At 40.1% G+C, this 16,661-nt stretch overlaps 1 protein-coding gene across 5 annotated transcripts in view; it reads left to right on the forward strand.

Annotated features, from left to right (window-relative positions):
* The window catches only part of SNAP47 (synaptosome associated protein 47), a 64,915-nt gene that overhangs the window by 9,278 nt on the left and 38,976 nt on the right, over positions 1 to 16,661 (forward strand). For all 5 annotated transcript variants that reach the window (XM_027096467.1, XM_027096464.1, XM_027096468.1 and 2 more), the window contains one exon: positions 2,125 to 2,669. In XM_027096467.1, coding sequence (XP_026952268.1) covers positions 2,170 to 2,669 — 500 coding nt within the window. In that variant the 5' untranslated portion in view covers positions 2,125 to 2,169. The remainder of the gene's footprint in view (positions 1 to 2,124; positions 2,670 to 16,661) is intronic.

Consider the following 16,661-nt stretch of genomic DNA (forward strand, 5'->3'; position numbering starts at 1 on the left):
CAGGGAGACACTGTCCACAGTTACAAGGAAGATAGCCTGGGACAGTTTTTGGTACATAAAATTTTATGTCAGTTTTTGACATAAAATGTGGAGAAGCACCGTGAAGAATTGCCTCCATAATGTCCATACCTTGTATGTGCAGTATTTAATTAAGCAGTAGGATGAGACCAGCCTGAGCATTGACCTCAGCTATGCTGAGAGTCACAGATGGACAGATACCATAAACCACGAGTGTCAGTTCCATTTATTCAGTCACAAATTGTTTCCTGAGTTAGGATTATGAATAAAATATGGTCATTGCCCTTTGAGAGCTTGCAGTCAAATAACAAGTGGTCATCCTACCATTTAACAGGTACAGTAAGTGTGCGTAAGTTCCATACAGCCCCACAAGGGAGAGGGAGGGTGGGAGAGGCCGAGGGCTGGATGGGGCCTCTCTTACTGTGGAAAGAAAATTGCAGTGGCAGTGGGGGGGGGGTATTTTGGAGTACCAAAGGCAGGAGACCAATTAGACTGCCACTGTAGTCCACTTAAGACTTCCTTACATTCCGTATCATGCCTACAACCCTATGAGCTTTGGGGTTTTGTTTACATTAACATATTTCATATTTCAAATATTTCATATTTGATGATACATTGCCTAATCTCAAATCACTTGATTTCTTCATAATTAGGAATCTCAATTCAATTCAGTTTCTTCAGGTGCAGGTACTGCCTTTTTCTTTTGCTGTCCAGGCTTGTGCTGCTTGATGTGGAGTCTAGTACAGTAATTTCATTGAAGAGTCTGAGTCTTTAGAATATAACTCAATGAGGAAGTTTATAGAATTCCAGTGGACTCTAAGCTCCATGAACCAAGGACTTTGTCATTGTTGTTTCTTTTGTACTTGCAGCCCAGCATGGCATGGTGGGGGCTTAAAACTTGTTAACCAAATGCAGAGTATCCCTGTACCATTCTGTAAAAGTCCACACGTTTCAACATTTTTAGGGATAATATTATGTCTTCTCCTGTTTTTATAAGTGAAATCATGTCATAATTAAACTCGTGTGTGTGTGTGTGCGCACGTGCGCGTGCGTGCGTGCATGCAAGAGAGAGAGAACGAGGATTTGAGGAAGGAGGGAAGGAAGGAAAGAAAGAAGGAAAGAAGGAGGAGAAAGGAAAGAAGAAACGCCATATTACAGGTGGACCTCTAATTGGAAGAGCATTGGACTAGGCATTACCCTGCCTAGTTCTAGCCATGTTAATATCATGAACTTGTGGTTTGACCTTGTACAAAGTCCTCATCTTTTCTTGGCCTTATATTCTTTATCTGTACAATGAGAAGGTTGGACTAAGTGTTCTACAAGGGTTGTTTCAAATCTGTCATTCATGACTTTAAAATGCATCCACAGGGAATTCCATGGCAGTCCAGTGGTTAGGACTCCACACTCTCACTGCCGAGGGCCTGGGTTCAGTCTCTGGTCGGGGAACTAAGATCACACAAGCCGTGCAGCGTGTCAAAAAAAAAAAAAATGTATTGATAAGTGCAAATGGTGAATAGTACACCTTTGTTATGTATAACTATATATAAAATATATACATATAATTATATAATTATGTAGAACCCTATAAAATTAGTTGGGATTACAAGAATGGAAACGGTTGTCTGTAAGATTATTTTCTATATGAAACTAAGTAAATTTATAAAAATTTCAAAAGGAGAATGTTAGTTTGGAAACTTGTAGAGTGTGTAGTTGATAGGGGTCATCACAGCTGATGGTGTTCCTATGAAGAATCCTTGGGTGGTCTTTTCCAGTGATTTTCTTCTTTTGGTCACATCAGCTGTGGACCCTGGTCCCAATGTGGGTGCTCTGGTGAGTGAAGAGCCCCTGGGGACCTTGATGCTTTGGGTCAAGCACAAGTCTGGCCCCAGCCCTTACCTCTCTGCTGAGTAGGGCAAGGTCTTCATCCTGCCTATCACAGGTAGTGTGAGAGTCCTTGCTAGGTGAGGGCTTGGCCATGTGCTGGAGTCTCCAGTGTGCTTGGAATCCAGACCATATCCTTGCTGTCAGTGTCCTAGTATCTCTAGTCCAAGTGTGATGTCCTATTTTAGGCTCATCTATCCACTAATTTGTCCCCCTCTCCTTCAGAGGCAGAGTGATCTTGGCCGTAGTACAAACCGACCTAGGAACCAGATGAGCAGAGACATCTGCGTCCACACCTGGCCATGCTCCTATTATTTAGAACTTGAGAAGCAATGGGTCCCTGGAAAACTTTCATTAACTTCTCTCTCACTAAAATTTATGACTGATAAAACTAGAGAAATTCTTGTCAACTTTCCTCTTTCTAGTATAATTGAGATCAAGAAAGAAGCTTCTTATTTTATCTTCAGTTCTATTACCATCCTGGAAAAGGACCACAACAAGCACTGGTTCAGTTCCTTGCAGCCTAGTCGAAATGTCGTTTTCAGCATCATCGAGCATTTCTGGAGAGAGATGCTGTTTTCCCAGTCAGGAGCTGCTGTTGAGGAATCATCCTCCCCCATGACCAAGGGGAAGGAGTTGACTGGTCTGATGGCCTGTACCCAGAAGCGTCTGGAAGACACAGCCAGAGTCCTTCACCATCAGGGCGAGCAGCTTGACAGTATCTCGAGAGGCCTGGACAAGATGGAATCTGACCTGGATGTGGCTGACAGGTAAACAAACACTGTAATCATAACCTGACCTTTGGATGGCTGAGGTATGGTATCTTTTCCATCATCCCGTGTTTATTACACATTCAGCCTTCTGAAAACACATGCTGTGCCCCTGTTGTGGACAGTTACACTGGGCTGACTGCTGTGGGCATGCAAGTAATGAGGGCCAGTGTTCACTAAGTGTGCAGTATGTGCCAAGGACAGTTTCAAGTGTTGAAGGGGGATTACCTCACTGAATCAGCAGACAAGTCAAGAAGAGTGTGTTGTTCTTCATTTTACCCATGGGGAAACTGACGCTGAGAGGCCGGGTAATTTGTTCAAGATCACACACACTAAGTTCGTTAGTGTAGTTTATCTTAATTTCTTTTCCATAGCTGTAGAGCAGCAAGGTTTGAGCCAAAGCATTTTGGCTTCAGAAGCTGCCATCTTAGCCACTGCACTAGCCACTCTCAAACCTTCAGTCTTGGGGGCCACTCCACCCACCTTAAAAACTGAGGACCCAAAGAACTTTTGTTGATGTGGGTTATATATACCGATATGTACCATATTTTTTTAAAACTAAAATTAAATAATTATTTATTTAAAAAGTACAATGATAAATCCATGACCTAGTAACATAAATAACATTTTTTTAATGAAAAATAACTTTTATAAAGCAAAACATGTAGTGAGAAGAGTGGCACTGTTTGAGATTTTTGTACCTCTCTTTAAAGTAAAGCTTAGCAGAAAACAGCTGGATTCTCATGCCTGCTTCTGCAGTCAGTCTGCTGTGATTATCACAGGTCACATGGTCTCTGGAAACTCCACTCTACACTCATGAGAGAATGAGAGTAAAAAGCCAAATAGCCAATTAGTGTTGTGGTATTGTATGAGGTGACTTTGATCTCCCAGACTCCTTTGGAGGGTCTCAAAGACCACACTTTGAGAAGCACTGCACTGACTATAAGACATATAAGGTAAGTCAGGGATCTTAGAGTCTAGTAGGAATAACCTCTCCCCCATGTCTGGAATGGTTGCTTGAGAGCTCAGGATGAGGTGGCAGCCTCTCAGTGATGGGCCCTGAGTGTGGGCCCCCTGTCTCAGACCAGGGCTGCATGGCTGCTGTTTGTGAGACCCCTTGCCTCTGAGTGACCCCACTCTACAGTTACCACCTGTTGCTATTTCTAAGCACTATGTGGTTAAGGGCATCGTGCTAGAGCTACAGGGAACAGGGCCCTGCATCTTATTCTTAGAAGGGGTGCTTATGGTGGTTGAGATGTAAGATCACCAGACCTTTGTGAGTTTTCCTCATGGGAACATGGCTAGACATTTTTCCACCCTCCCTTGCAGTTTGGGGTTTATATGACTGAGTTGTGGCAGAAGTGATGTAGGTCACTTGCAGGCCTAGTCTCTAAAAGCCCTGCTACCCAATCTCTAGTACTGTCTTCCCCTTTACCTGCTGGAATCCTCCAGGACTCGAAGGCCCTAGGACAGAAACATTAGTTAGACAGAGTTTAGGGCCTCAAATGGCTTCCCAGAGCAGAACGCTGACCCCAGCCCTCAATTGGACTACAGTGTGAACAGGAAATAATCCTCTATTGGGGCTAGGCCCTTAAGATTTCGGGAGTTGTTATAGCAGTCAGCCCTCGCAGAATAACACAAAATTCCTGTAGGAAATTGAGACACCTATTAAATATCTTCAATACATAACAGGACATAGAGACCAGAGATTTAGAAGAATGTTCATTTGCACTGGAAATCAAAGAAATGCACACTAAAATAATGGAAATCTAGGTTTTAATGATCAAATTAGTAACAATTAAAAGTAAGAATACACCATACCAACTGAGGATAGTGAATAAGCATTTTCATACACTGCTTATTAGGAATGACAATTGGTATAATCCTTTTGGAGAACAATTGGGTGGTTTGTAAATCATCTTTTGACAAACAACAAAGTGAAAGGATGAACCTGAGGCTGGGAGAAAGTATTTGTGATACCTACCCATATCCCAACAAAGGATTAATACCCAGCTAGTTAAAGGCAAAATGAGAAAAAGGCAATTCAGCAGAAAAGTTAGTAAAGGCCGTTGACTGGAGTTTAGGCTAAGAAGCTACTATAACAGAGATCCAAAAATATTGTGGTTGAAATAAGCTAGACCTCCATATAATGATCCAGAGGAAGGTAGTTATCCCAGGCAGATAGAAAACTCTGCTTTAGGCCTTCACCTCTGGCTGCATGTTGGCTAGAAGGTCTCCTGTCTTATCACATGGCACCATCACTACATCAAAAGTTGCTGGTATCACTCATTCGCAGCCAATGGGAAAGGGGAACAAAGAGGGAGGCCAGGGAACACAGGCTTGTCTTTAAGAACGTGACCCCAAAGTTGCACATATTACTTCTGCTCATATCCTACTGGTAGGACTTAATCTCATAGTTACACCTAGGAACAAAGAAGCAGGGTAGTTGTGAGAGATTACTCAGGTATTCCATTATGGAAGGAAGAACAGGCAAATGGGTACTAGGGATCATTAGTTGTCTCTGCCACAGTGTCTCACAAATGAGAAATCCCAGAAGACAAATGAAAAGGGAGTTTAGCATCCCTAGTGATTAGGGAAAGGTAAATTAAACCAACACATGTATTAGTTGGGTAGCACCAGCTGTTGGTTAAGATGTGGGGTGATAAGAACTCTAATGTTTTTGTCAATAATATGAAATGGTTCAGCCACTTAGGAGAGCAGTTGTCAATACCTAGTGAAGCCAGAGGTGCACAGACCCCATGACTGTGACCTTGCTCTTTCAGATGTGTATCTTAGGGAAACATTGGCACTTGTGCACAGCATGTGTGGACATGAACTTTCATTAAAGGATTGTGGATGGAAGCGAGCGATTGCAGTCAGTTGCTTCTCAAGGGGGATTGGGTATATAAGCTATGTTTTAGTCACAAAATAGACTAATTATTTCATGGTAACTGTTATATGTTAGATCTATACATATCAGCTTGAATAAATCCCAAAGCAGTATTAAAAAAACAAAGCAAGTTGCAGAGAGATGTGTACAGCAGGATACCATTTATAAGGCTTTTTTTTTTTTTTTTTTTTTGTGGTACGCGGGCCTCTCACTTTTGTGGTCTCTCCCGTTGTGGAGCACAGGCTCCAGACACGCAGGCTCAGCAGCCATGGCTCACGGGCCCAGCCGCTCTGCGGCATGTGGGATCTTCCCGGACCGGGACACGAACCCGTGTCCCCTGCATTGGCAGGCGGACTCTCAACCACTGCGCCACCAGGGAAGCCCTATAAGGTTTTTTTTTTTAATATGCCAAATAATACTACAGGAAAAACATTGAGTTAATATATGAAAACCTGAACAGGAAGGGTGCATGCAGGGCACCATACTGTGTAGCTCTGTGGTTAGTTATCCAGAGAGCAGCTGACTGGTGTTCCTGGAGTGGTCTTGGGGTTCACGATGCTCTTTGGCGTGGGTCCTTTCAAGCCGATTGTGGTAGGCCCTCAGTGAGCTCTCTAATTTGTCCATCAGAGCTGGGGAAATTTCCTGTATTATTTCTTTGATAATTTTTCCCCCTCAGTTTTTAAAATGTGTTCCTTTTGGAACTTCTCCTTTTTTTGTTATCTGACTTCCTGAACTGATCTTCTAATATTGTTCTCATTTTTCATTCTCCTCATCCTTTTGTTCTGCTTTTATTTCTTGAATTTTATCTTCCTACCTTCTATTTCTGTTATCATGTTTGTAATTTCCAAGACTTATTTTTTGTTTTCCAATGTTCCTTTTGAATAGCAGCCTATTATTGTTTCATGGACGCCCTATTCTCTTATCTCTTGGGTTGTTATGGATAGCCTTGTCTTAGTATGTTATGTCTTGCATGGGAAGGCCTGGGTGGACTGTGAAATTTTTGGTTCTGCTGAAAAGGGCTGTGGTCACCGTGTTTGAGAGCAGTGTTCTGTGGTCTGAGAATATCTGGTCTCTCTTCCCATGACAGTCCTAGATTTATGCAGTTACAGTGTTTTCAGTAGTCTTCACAAAATGTGGTCTCTTCTCTTTCTCTCTCTCTCTCTGTTTCTCTGTCCCTATGTCCCTCCTTCCCTCTCTGTCTCCCTTTCTATCTCCCTGGCCCCCTCCCTCTTTCTCTTTCTGTACTGAAGGGTGAGTTTTATGAATTCTAAGGTTTTTGGAATCTCTAATCTGATTAGATTTAAAGCGACTAATAACTCTTATTTCAAGTGGTATAGAAGGCACTGATGATGTGGCAATGGTGATATGTAAAATAATCATCATGGGATACTCGTAATCAAATATTTTAAAAAGGCTCTGAGTGACCATGTATTTGATACCTAATAACATTTTTGTCAAGCTAATGAGTAATGAGATTGGCTGGCTGCTCTAACTCTACTGGACAAAGTGTGGAAAGGAAAGGATGAGTTCAGAGTAACCAATAATGACCTGAACATTTCTATATCTGCCTTGAAAGAAAACCTTAGGTCCCGTAGCAGCAGCACTGAGATTTCTGAAATTCAGATCCGGAGTGTCATCCTGTGAGTGACTAAATTACAATGTAAATTGAAATCTCAACTTTGCATGGTGTCTGCTGTTAAACTGAGGGTATTGATAGGGGAGAAATGGGATCCTGAAAATTGGAATGTAGACATATGGGAAGATCCTGATGAAACTGAGAAAATAGAACCCCTAAATTCTGATGAGTCTTCTTTGCCAGTAGAAGCAGCCCTTCCTCCCCTATCTGAGGTGATTAACCACACTTTGCCTGAGGAAGCTGTAATGGCCTCCCCTGAGATAATTGCTTTGCAAGACGGTGCAGATTTCTTTCAAGACCCACCCCCACCACCCCCCTTTGCTTCCAGGTATATTGTTAGAGTTAAGTCTCAGCACAGCCCAGAAGATGAGGCATAAAGTGTGGCCCATGAAGAGGTGCACTGCACTCTGAAAGAACTGCATGATTTTTCCAATTTATACAGACAGAAATCCTGTGGGAATGGATATCTTGGGTGTGGGGTGATGGTGAGAGGAATATGAAGTTGGATGGGGTTGACTTTACTGAAATGGACCCACTAAGCAGAGATCATGGATTTGGTACCATGGCTCGAGGAGTTAGAAGGGCTCTAACAGTTTGGTTGGTTGGCTGAGATGTGGACTAAAAGGTGGCTTACTCTAAATGGAGTCTGAAATGTCAGAACTGCCTTGGTATACTCCAGAGGAAGGATCCAAGACTGAGGAAGATTGGAATGGTAGAATAGATTTATTATGTGAGATCTCCTCACCCATCCTGGCAGGGTCCAAGAAGACATACTTTTTACCATGACAGTGAGAAATAAATTTTTAAGGGGAGCCCCAGCATCCTTGAGCTGTGTGGTTGCTCTTCTCTGTAGGCCAGAAATTACAGTGGGAAGTGGCTGGGATCTGAGCTGGGAAGCCACTGAGCTGGGATCCTTAAATGCAGCAGGGATAGTTGGATCCTGGGGTGGTAGGGCTAAGTGGTAGCACTTAATCACCAAAGACAATTGGGGTTGGTTACCGTAATGGACAGCAGAGTCAAAGCAGCAATCAGAATAGTCTGACTCCCAGAGACCTATGGCATTAGCTAGTTGGTCATGTGCCCCTAGAAGAGAAATAGTTGGGCAGTCTGCTCAATTCTTACTTGATCTGTTAAGCAGAAGAGTTCTAGGTCATGTGAACAAGCATCTAACCTGAATTTTTTAAAAAAAGTCACGGTTCCTTAATTGATTTCTAGATTTGACCCGGTTTACACACCCAGAACACCTTGAATGACGGGGAAGGTGGGTCCCCTTGTGGAAGGACCTCAGTATGCTACCAAATTTTGTACTGTTAATCTTTCTCCCAGCCTTTCCCAGAGAGACATACGGCATTTTACCAGGGTGACTGTGCATTGGGGAAAAGGAAATCAGATTTTTCAGGGACTACTGGACACTGGCTCCAAACTGACACTGATTCTAGGAGACCCAAAACATCACTGTGGCTCACCTAGGGGCTTATGGAGGTCGTGATCAGTAGAGTTTTAGCTCAGGTTCATCTCACAGTGAGATGGCCCCTGAACCCATCGTATGGTAATTTTTCCTAATTCTGGAGCATATAATTGGAATAGACATACTCAGTAACTGGCAGAATCCCCACACTGGTTCCCTGACCTCTGGAATGAGAGAGATTCTGGTGGGAAAGACCAAGTATAAGTCACTAGAACTGCTTCTACCTAGAAAAATAGTATACCAAAAGCAATTTTGCATTCCTGGAGGGATTATAGAGATTAGTACCACCTTCAAGGACTTGAAGGATGCATGGATAGTGAGTCCTACCCCATCTCCATTCAGCTCACTTATTTGTGCAGAAAAAAGATGGATCTTTCAGGACAGTGGATTATCTTAAACTTAACCAGGTGGTGACTATAATTGCAGTTGCTATTCCAGATGTAGTTTTACTGCTTGAGCAAATTAACACATCCTCTGGTACCTGGTATGCAGCACCTGCTCTGGTAAATGCTTTTTTTTCCATCCCTGTTAGTAAAGACCACCAGAAGCAGTTTCTATCAGCTGACAAGGCCAGCAATACACCTTCACTGTCCTACTTCAAGGGTATACCAACTTTTCAGCCCTATGTCATAATATAGTTCACAAAGATCTTGATGCCTTTCTCTTCCACAAGATAGCATGCTATTAATGCTGATTGGACTGAGTAAGAAGTAGCAACTACTCTAGACTCATAAGACATTTGCATGTCAGAGGATGGGAAATCTGACAAATTCAAGGGCCTTCTACTTCAGTGAAATTTTTAGAAGTCCAATGGTGTATGGCTCATTGGAGTATCTCTTCTATAGTGAAGGTTAAGTTGTTGCATCTGGCTCTTCCTACAACCAGAAAGGAGGCACAATGCTTCTTAGTGTTTTGGAAGCAACATATTCCTCATTTGGGTGTGTTACTCTGGCACATTTACCAAGTGACTCGAAAGCTGCCAGTTTTGAGTAGGGCCTAGAGCAAGAGAAGGCTCTGAAACAGGTCCAGATTGCCACAGAGCTGCTCTGTCACTTGGGCCGTATGATCCAGTGGTATATGATGGGTCAGTGGCAGATAGGGGTGCTCTTTGGAGCCTTTTGCAGACCTCTATAGGGAATCACAGTGCTCACCCTTAGGATTTTGGAGCAAAGCCCTGCTATCCTCTGCAGATAACTACTTTCCTTTTGAGAAACAGTTCTTGGCCTGCTACTAGGCCTTAGTAGAGACTGAACACTTTGGACTTTTCAGCTTCCAGAACTGTAAGAAATATTTGTTGCTTAAGCTACCCAGTCTGTGGCAGCCCAAGCTGACTGATAATACTCTGGAAATCTAATTCTCCTATGCCTCAGGGGTTGCTGGGTTTTGCTTGCTGAGGGTTGGAACTGACTTTTTGTGACTTTTCCAAATTATTTTTTCAAAGCGTGTATTCCTTGTTAAGTGTGGTCACAATTTCCGAAGAAGGAAAAAGTAAATAGGTCTTGTTTCTCTCAATTCCCTCCTGGCTGGGAAGCCACTTCAGCTCATGGTGGTAGAAAACTCTGTGCCAACCTCTCAGCAATCAGAAGCCCCAATCAGACTCACAGTCCCAGTTTTTGGAGGAAAGGTCTTTATTGCCCACCCTGGCTTCAACAGGCCATACTAAGAGTACTTGCGGCTGTCCCACAGCTGCCAGTTATGGATTTGTGGGATGGGGGTTGGTAGCTGCTACTGCTTGAAAGCAGAAGTTGATTGAAATTTATTGGTCTCTCCATCAAACTCACTGCTGGATGCTGCAGATGTTCTCCTTGACCTAGAGTTCCAAAATAGTTGCTTCAGGCAGTTCTGCCAGTTCCTTCATTTTGCTGGAGGGACAGATTCCTGCAGCTTCCTATTCCACCATCTTCCCTGCTGCCACTACCTATATGGCTTTCATGAATAGATGCCGCCCTTCATGTACCATTTCATTCTGGGGCAGATTTCATGGAGGTTTGCTGTTTTTCTGTATTTAGCAGTTTTCAAGGTAATGACTTTGTTCTTTATCCTCAAAAGATGTTCAGTTATTATTTTTAAAATCCTTTTGAATCCCTGGATTTAAAAATATTTGAGTTTCAATCCGTTGCAATTAGTATCTTATTGAACTTTAAACTTCCATCTTTGAGCATGTTGTGACATTTTTAATCCAATAATTTAGCAAGGAGTAATGTCTAGGATTGTAAACCTTAAATTATATAATATCATGGGTTCCTGGACAGTTCCTGTGACCATTTTTTACACTTTAAATATAACTATGTTGGGTGAATGGGCAGACAAATACCAGGTAAAGTCCACATTACAGAGCAGAAGCAAGGGGTGGCACAGAACGTCAGAGTGACTGGAGCAAGTCTTGTCAGTGAGGTTGGCATCCAGAGGCTTTATTTGCAGCTGCCTCTTGGGAGGGAGTTAAGAGCCCTGGTTCCCTAATGCTCATTCAACAGCCATGCCATTCTTTAATCAGATCTTCACCACTTCTTCACATTCTGTGGTAAAATAAGGACTACATAGTGAATTTTTAGAAAACAAAGTTTATTTACATATATTAAAATTCTGGATTAGACACTTCCTACTTTTTGGTATTATGTATGTCAACCGAGAAAAGAGGCACAGCTAAAATAAAAGAATTTATTTGGTGTCTTAGAACCATCACCTCAGTTGTTTGTCAAGAATTGTGATTGGAAGATATAATTACAATTTACATTTCATTGGGTTTCTAAGCACTTTGCATAGGATACTAGGAAATCTATTGTTGGAGTGTCCAGATTTTATCTTGGAAATGTGGCCATAGCAGTCATGTGGTCAACCATCTGCCTTTGCCCAGTACAAGAGTAAAATTTGGTTCATGCTATATCAGCATAAGGTGGAGGTCAAATCCAAAATGCAGTCTGTTCTGTTCAGTTAAGCACACAGGTTCACACATGTCTCTTTAAATGAAACGAGGACGTGTTACTAACGCAGACTTGATCGCAGTTTGCTGGAATCTACTTGGTGAAATAATTGGTCTGATTCTGTTTTCACTGGGGTTTGTGAGTAAGTAGTATTGTCCCAGTCTTTATATGTTGGAAAATGCCTTTATTTTACTGACACTCTGAATGATAATTTGGCTCTTCACAGTTGAGCCAAATTTAGCTCAACGTTTTGAAGATGTTTTTCCATTGTCCTCTTTGCGTATGTTATTGCTAAAGAGAATTTACTGTTTCTTTGTGACTAATGTTTTTTTTTCCCTATTTTAGATGTTTTTTTACTCCATTGTGTCTGTGTAGATATTTTAGAACAGCTTTCTAATTTACATACCACAAAATTCACTCATTTTATATGAACAATGATTTTTAATAAATTTACAGAGTTGGACAAACATCACTATAGTTCAATTTTAGGACATTTCCATCACTCCCAAAAGTTGCCTCAAGCCCATTTGCTGTCACTCTCTGTTCTCACCCTAGCCCAGGTCACCACTAATCTATCTATTCTCTTTTCTCTATTGTATAGGGTATTATCTTATGGGACTCTGGACATTATATTCTGTTTTAGCAGATCTTTCTTTGACACATTGCCCCGGGGAGCAAGAAGCTGATTCTTCTTACTGCCATGTGGGGATGAGAGTCCAGATTCTTCTCTTGGCCCTAGTTTATGCCTTGGGATGGAAAAGGACACCTGTTGCTACTGACTGGGAGTGGAATTTCAGGTTTCCCCATAGACCTCTGCTAATACCACCCTGATTGGGAGAATGAGGGCTGTCTTGTTACCCCCTCCTGGCCTATGTTGACCTGTAAGGTTTCCCTCATTACTGCTGGCTCCTCACATGGCCTTCTCTGACACTACCCCAGTTAGGAAGAACTACCCCTCAGTGCAGGTAGGAGAGGGTTCATGTCTAGGCTCCTCATGTGGTGTTTGCTAATGAGGGTGGGAGTGGGCTGCACTTCTTTCTGGGGAGTTTGGCTGGAGTAGAGCTGTTATTGACTAAAAGTTCTCTGTCTTGTCAGCTTCCCCTTTTCTATAGGGTAGGGAGAGTAGGCTTTCTTTTATTTATTTATTTATTGTCTGTTTATCCAGGTTTCTGGCTTCTTCAGGACTCAGTTCAGAATATAGTAAATAAAAAGAAAACTCGCTTCCTCAGAGTTTCTGAAGTCCTGAGACCTACCAGCCTGACTTTTTCTCTCCACTCTCCATAATCTTATGTGTGTTTCATATATAATATCCAGGGTTTTAAGCTGTATTTAGTGGGGAGAACAGGGAGAAGCGTATCTACTCTATCTAGTCCTTGAATTGGAAGGCCTTCAATAGATCTTGTCTTGTATCCAGCCAACTTTCTGAATTCGTTTATTAGTCCTAGTGGCTTCTGTGTGGATCTGTAGGATTTTCCACCTGCAGAATCATGTCTTCTGTGAATAAAGATTGTTTTACTTTTTTGCTTCTAATCTTGATGCCTTTTATTTCTATTTCTTACCTAATTGTACTATCTAGAATTTGTAATACAGTGTTGGCTGGAAGTGGTGAGTGCAGACATCCTTTACTTGTTCCCAGTATTAGGGGAGAAAGCATTCAGTCTTTCACTGTTAAGTTTGATGTTGCCTGTAGGTTTCTGATATCAGATTGAGGAAGTTCACTTCTATATCTGGTTCATTTAGTGTTTTTGTTAAGAATGAATATTGGGTTTTATCAAAAGCATTTTCACCATCTATTGAGATGGTCATGTGGTTTTTGTCCTTGATTCTGTTAATACAGTGTAGTATCTTAATTGATTTTTAGATACTAAACATTTCAGATATTTTTGTTCTTGTGATAAGTCCCACTTGGTCATGGTACATAGTCCTTTTGGGTTTGGTTTGGTAACTTTGTTGGGGATTTTGTGTCTGTAGTCATGAGGTTTATTGGTCTGTAGTTCTCTTTCTTGTGATGTGTTTATCTAAATTTGGTTTGGGTAATACTGTCCCTCATCTGTAGTTTCTGGAGAAATTTGTGAAGGATTGGTATTATTTCTTCTTTAAATCTTAATAGAATTTACCACTGATGCCAACTGGGCCTGAGTTTTTTATGTGTGTGGAATATAATTACCAATTCATTTCTTTACTTGAATAGGTATATTCAAATTTTCCTTTTCTTCTTGAGTCAGTTTAGTAGTTTGTGTTGTTCTAGGAATTTTAAAATGTTATCTAAATTGTCTAATGTTGTAGCGTAAAGTTGCTTGTGGCTTCCTTTATAATCCCTTTCATTTATGTAAGGTCTGTATTAATGTTCTGCTTTCATTCCCAATTTTAGTAATTTTTTAAAAGATTATTTATTTATTTTGGCTGTGCTGGGTCTTAGTTGTGGCATGCAGGATCTTCATTGTGGCGTGTGGGATCTTTTAGTTGCGGCATGAGGGCTTCTTGTTGCCACATGTGAACTCTTAGTTGTGGCATGCATGTGGAATCTAGTCCCCCAACCAGGGGTCAAACCTGGGGCCTCTGCATTGGGAGCGTGGAGTCTTACCTACAGGACCACCAGGGAAGTCCTGATTTTAGTAATTTTTGTGTTCTTTCTTCTTAGTTGGTCCAACTGAACAGTTTGTCAATTTTGTTGATATTTTCTAATAATTAATTTTTGTTTAAAATGATTTTTCTTTTATATTTCTCTTTTCCATTTCATTGATTTCCTCCCCTCTTTAATTTGCTCTTCTATTTTCTTGTTTCTTAATGTGAAAGCTTATGGTTTTGATTTGAGATCTTCTTTTGTAATACAGGTTTTATGGTTATAAATTTCCCTCTAATTACTGCTTTAGCTGCATCCCATAAACTTTGGTATGCAGTATTTTTATTTTTATGTAGCTCAGACCATTTTCTAATTGTCCTCAGGATTCTTTCTTTAACCTATTGGTTATTTGGAAGTGGGTTAATTTCCAAATATTTGTGGTCTTCTGAAATTCCGTTCTGTTGATTTCTATTTCATTCCATCATGGTCAGGGAACAAAGATACTTTGCATTATCTAAATCTTTTTGAATTTATTGAGACCTGTTTTATGACTTAGCAAGGAGCTGGCAAATGACAGCGGACTAAATTCATCCCACCTCCTATTTTTACAAATGAAGTTTTATTGGGACACAGCCATGCCCATTCATTTGTGGTTGTTTTCCTGGTCTAATGGAAGAGTTGAATATTTGTAACAGAGACAGTTGGTCCTCAAAGCCTAAAATATTTATTGTTTGGCCCTTTGTATAAAAAGTTTTCTGACCCATGGTCTAGCATAGCATCTATGTGGGAGAATGTTCCATTTATACTTGAGAAGAGTGTACATCCCAGTGTTGTCGGATGAAGCGTTACTTAGATACCAGTTAGATGGAATTGGTTGATAATGTTCAAGTGTTCTGTATCTTTGATGGTTTTTTCAGTCCATTTTGAGAGTAGGGCATTGAAGTCTCCAACTATTATTGTTGAATTGTCTATTTCTCCTTCAATTCTGTCAATGTTTTCATAATGTCTTTTGTGATTCTATTGTTAGGTATGTATATATTCATAATTATTGTTTCTTCATAATGAATTGACCCTTTTATCATTATAAAATGACTCTCTTCATCTGTGTTAATTTTTAAAAAATTTTTATTTTGTCTAATAACAATAGTATAACTCTATACCTCCCTTAGGATCACTGTTTGTGTGGTGTATCTTTTCTCTTTTTACTTGCAGTCTATATCTTTGAATTTAAAATGTGTCACTTATGAACAACATATAGTCTGATCTTTTTTTTTAATCCAGAGTGACAACTTCTGCCTTTTGATTACAGTGTTATTCATTTACATTTATTCTAATTATTGGTATGGTTGGATTTACTTCTGTGACTTTGCTATGTGTTTTTGCTATGTGTTTTCTACTTCTGTGACTTTGCTATGTGTTTTTCTTTCTGTTTCTCCTTTACCACCTCTGTGTGTGCATTCGATTTTTTTCTAGTGTACTATTTAAATTATTTCATTAGTATTTTAAAAATTATTTTCTTAATTGTTATGTTAGATATTACAATGTACATCTTATGATCTATTTCAGATTAATGCCAATTTAATGTACTCCATTATAGCTTCATTCCCTCCCCTACCTTTGTGCCATTGTCATATATAGTACATCTATATATATTTTAAATGCAATAAAGCAGTACTATAATTATTACTTTGTACAGTCTTGTATATTTTAAAGAAATTAAGAGAAGAAAGAAAAATATAGAATATTTTATTCTAATACAAAAACTGCTTTCAGTACACATCATTTCTACCTGTGGACCTGAGTTACAATCTGTTGTCACACTCCTAACCCCCTTTTATGCCATTATTTTTCATATATATTATATCTTTATATGTTATAAGCCTCAGTATAATTTAAAATTATTATTTTATGCAATTATCTTTTAAATCAGTTAGGAAAAGTAAACAAAATACTTATATTCTCTAATTACCTGCATGATCTCATTACCAGTGCTTTTTGTTTCTTGTGTGGATTTGAGTTTCCTTCTGGGGGTGTCTTTTATTTTCAGCCCAAGGAACATCCTTTAGTCTTTTTTTCAGGAAACAGGCTTGCTAGCAGTGAAGTTTCTCAGCATTTATGTGTTTGGTAATGTATTTTCCCTGATAGTTTTGCTGTTGTAGAATTCTCTACTGGCAGTTTTATTTCTCTCAGAACTTGGCTTTTGTCATCCCATTACCTTCTGGTGCTCATTGTTTATGATAGAGGTCAACCGTTAATATTATTATGATTCCCTTATTAATGATAAATCATTTTTCTGTTGCTGCTTTCACAGTTTTCTCTCTGTCTTTGGTTTTCAGTGGTTTAACTAGGATGTATCTTACTATTGTTTTAATTTAAGAAATTCCATTTGGTTCTTTTTTATATAATTTCTCTCTCTGATTTGATAGTCTCTGATGAATCATTGTCACTATACTTTTCTTTACTCTTCTTAACATGGTTTTCTTTAACTCTTGAACATTTATAATTACTTCTTTG

The sequence above is a fragment of the Aethalodelphis obliquidens genome, unplaced genomic scaffold (assembly GCF_003676395.1).
Source record: "Aethalodelphis obliquidens isolate GAN/ISIS:26980383/991018 unplaced genomic scaffold, ASM367639v1 scaffold102, whole genome shotgun sequence".
Classification (NCBI taxonomy): domain Eukaryota; kingdom Metazoa; phylum Chordata; class Mammalia; order Artiodactyla; family Delphinidae; genus Aethalodelphis; species Aethalodelphis obliquidens.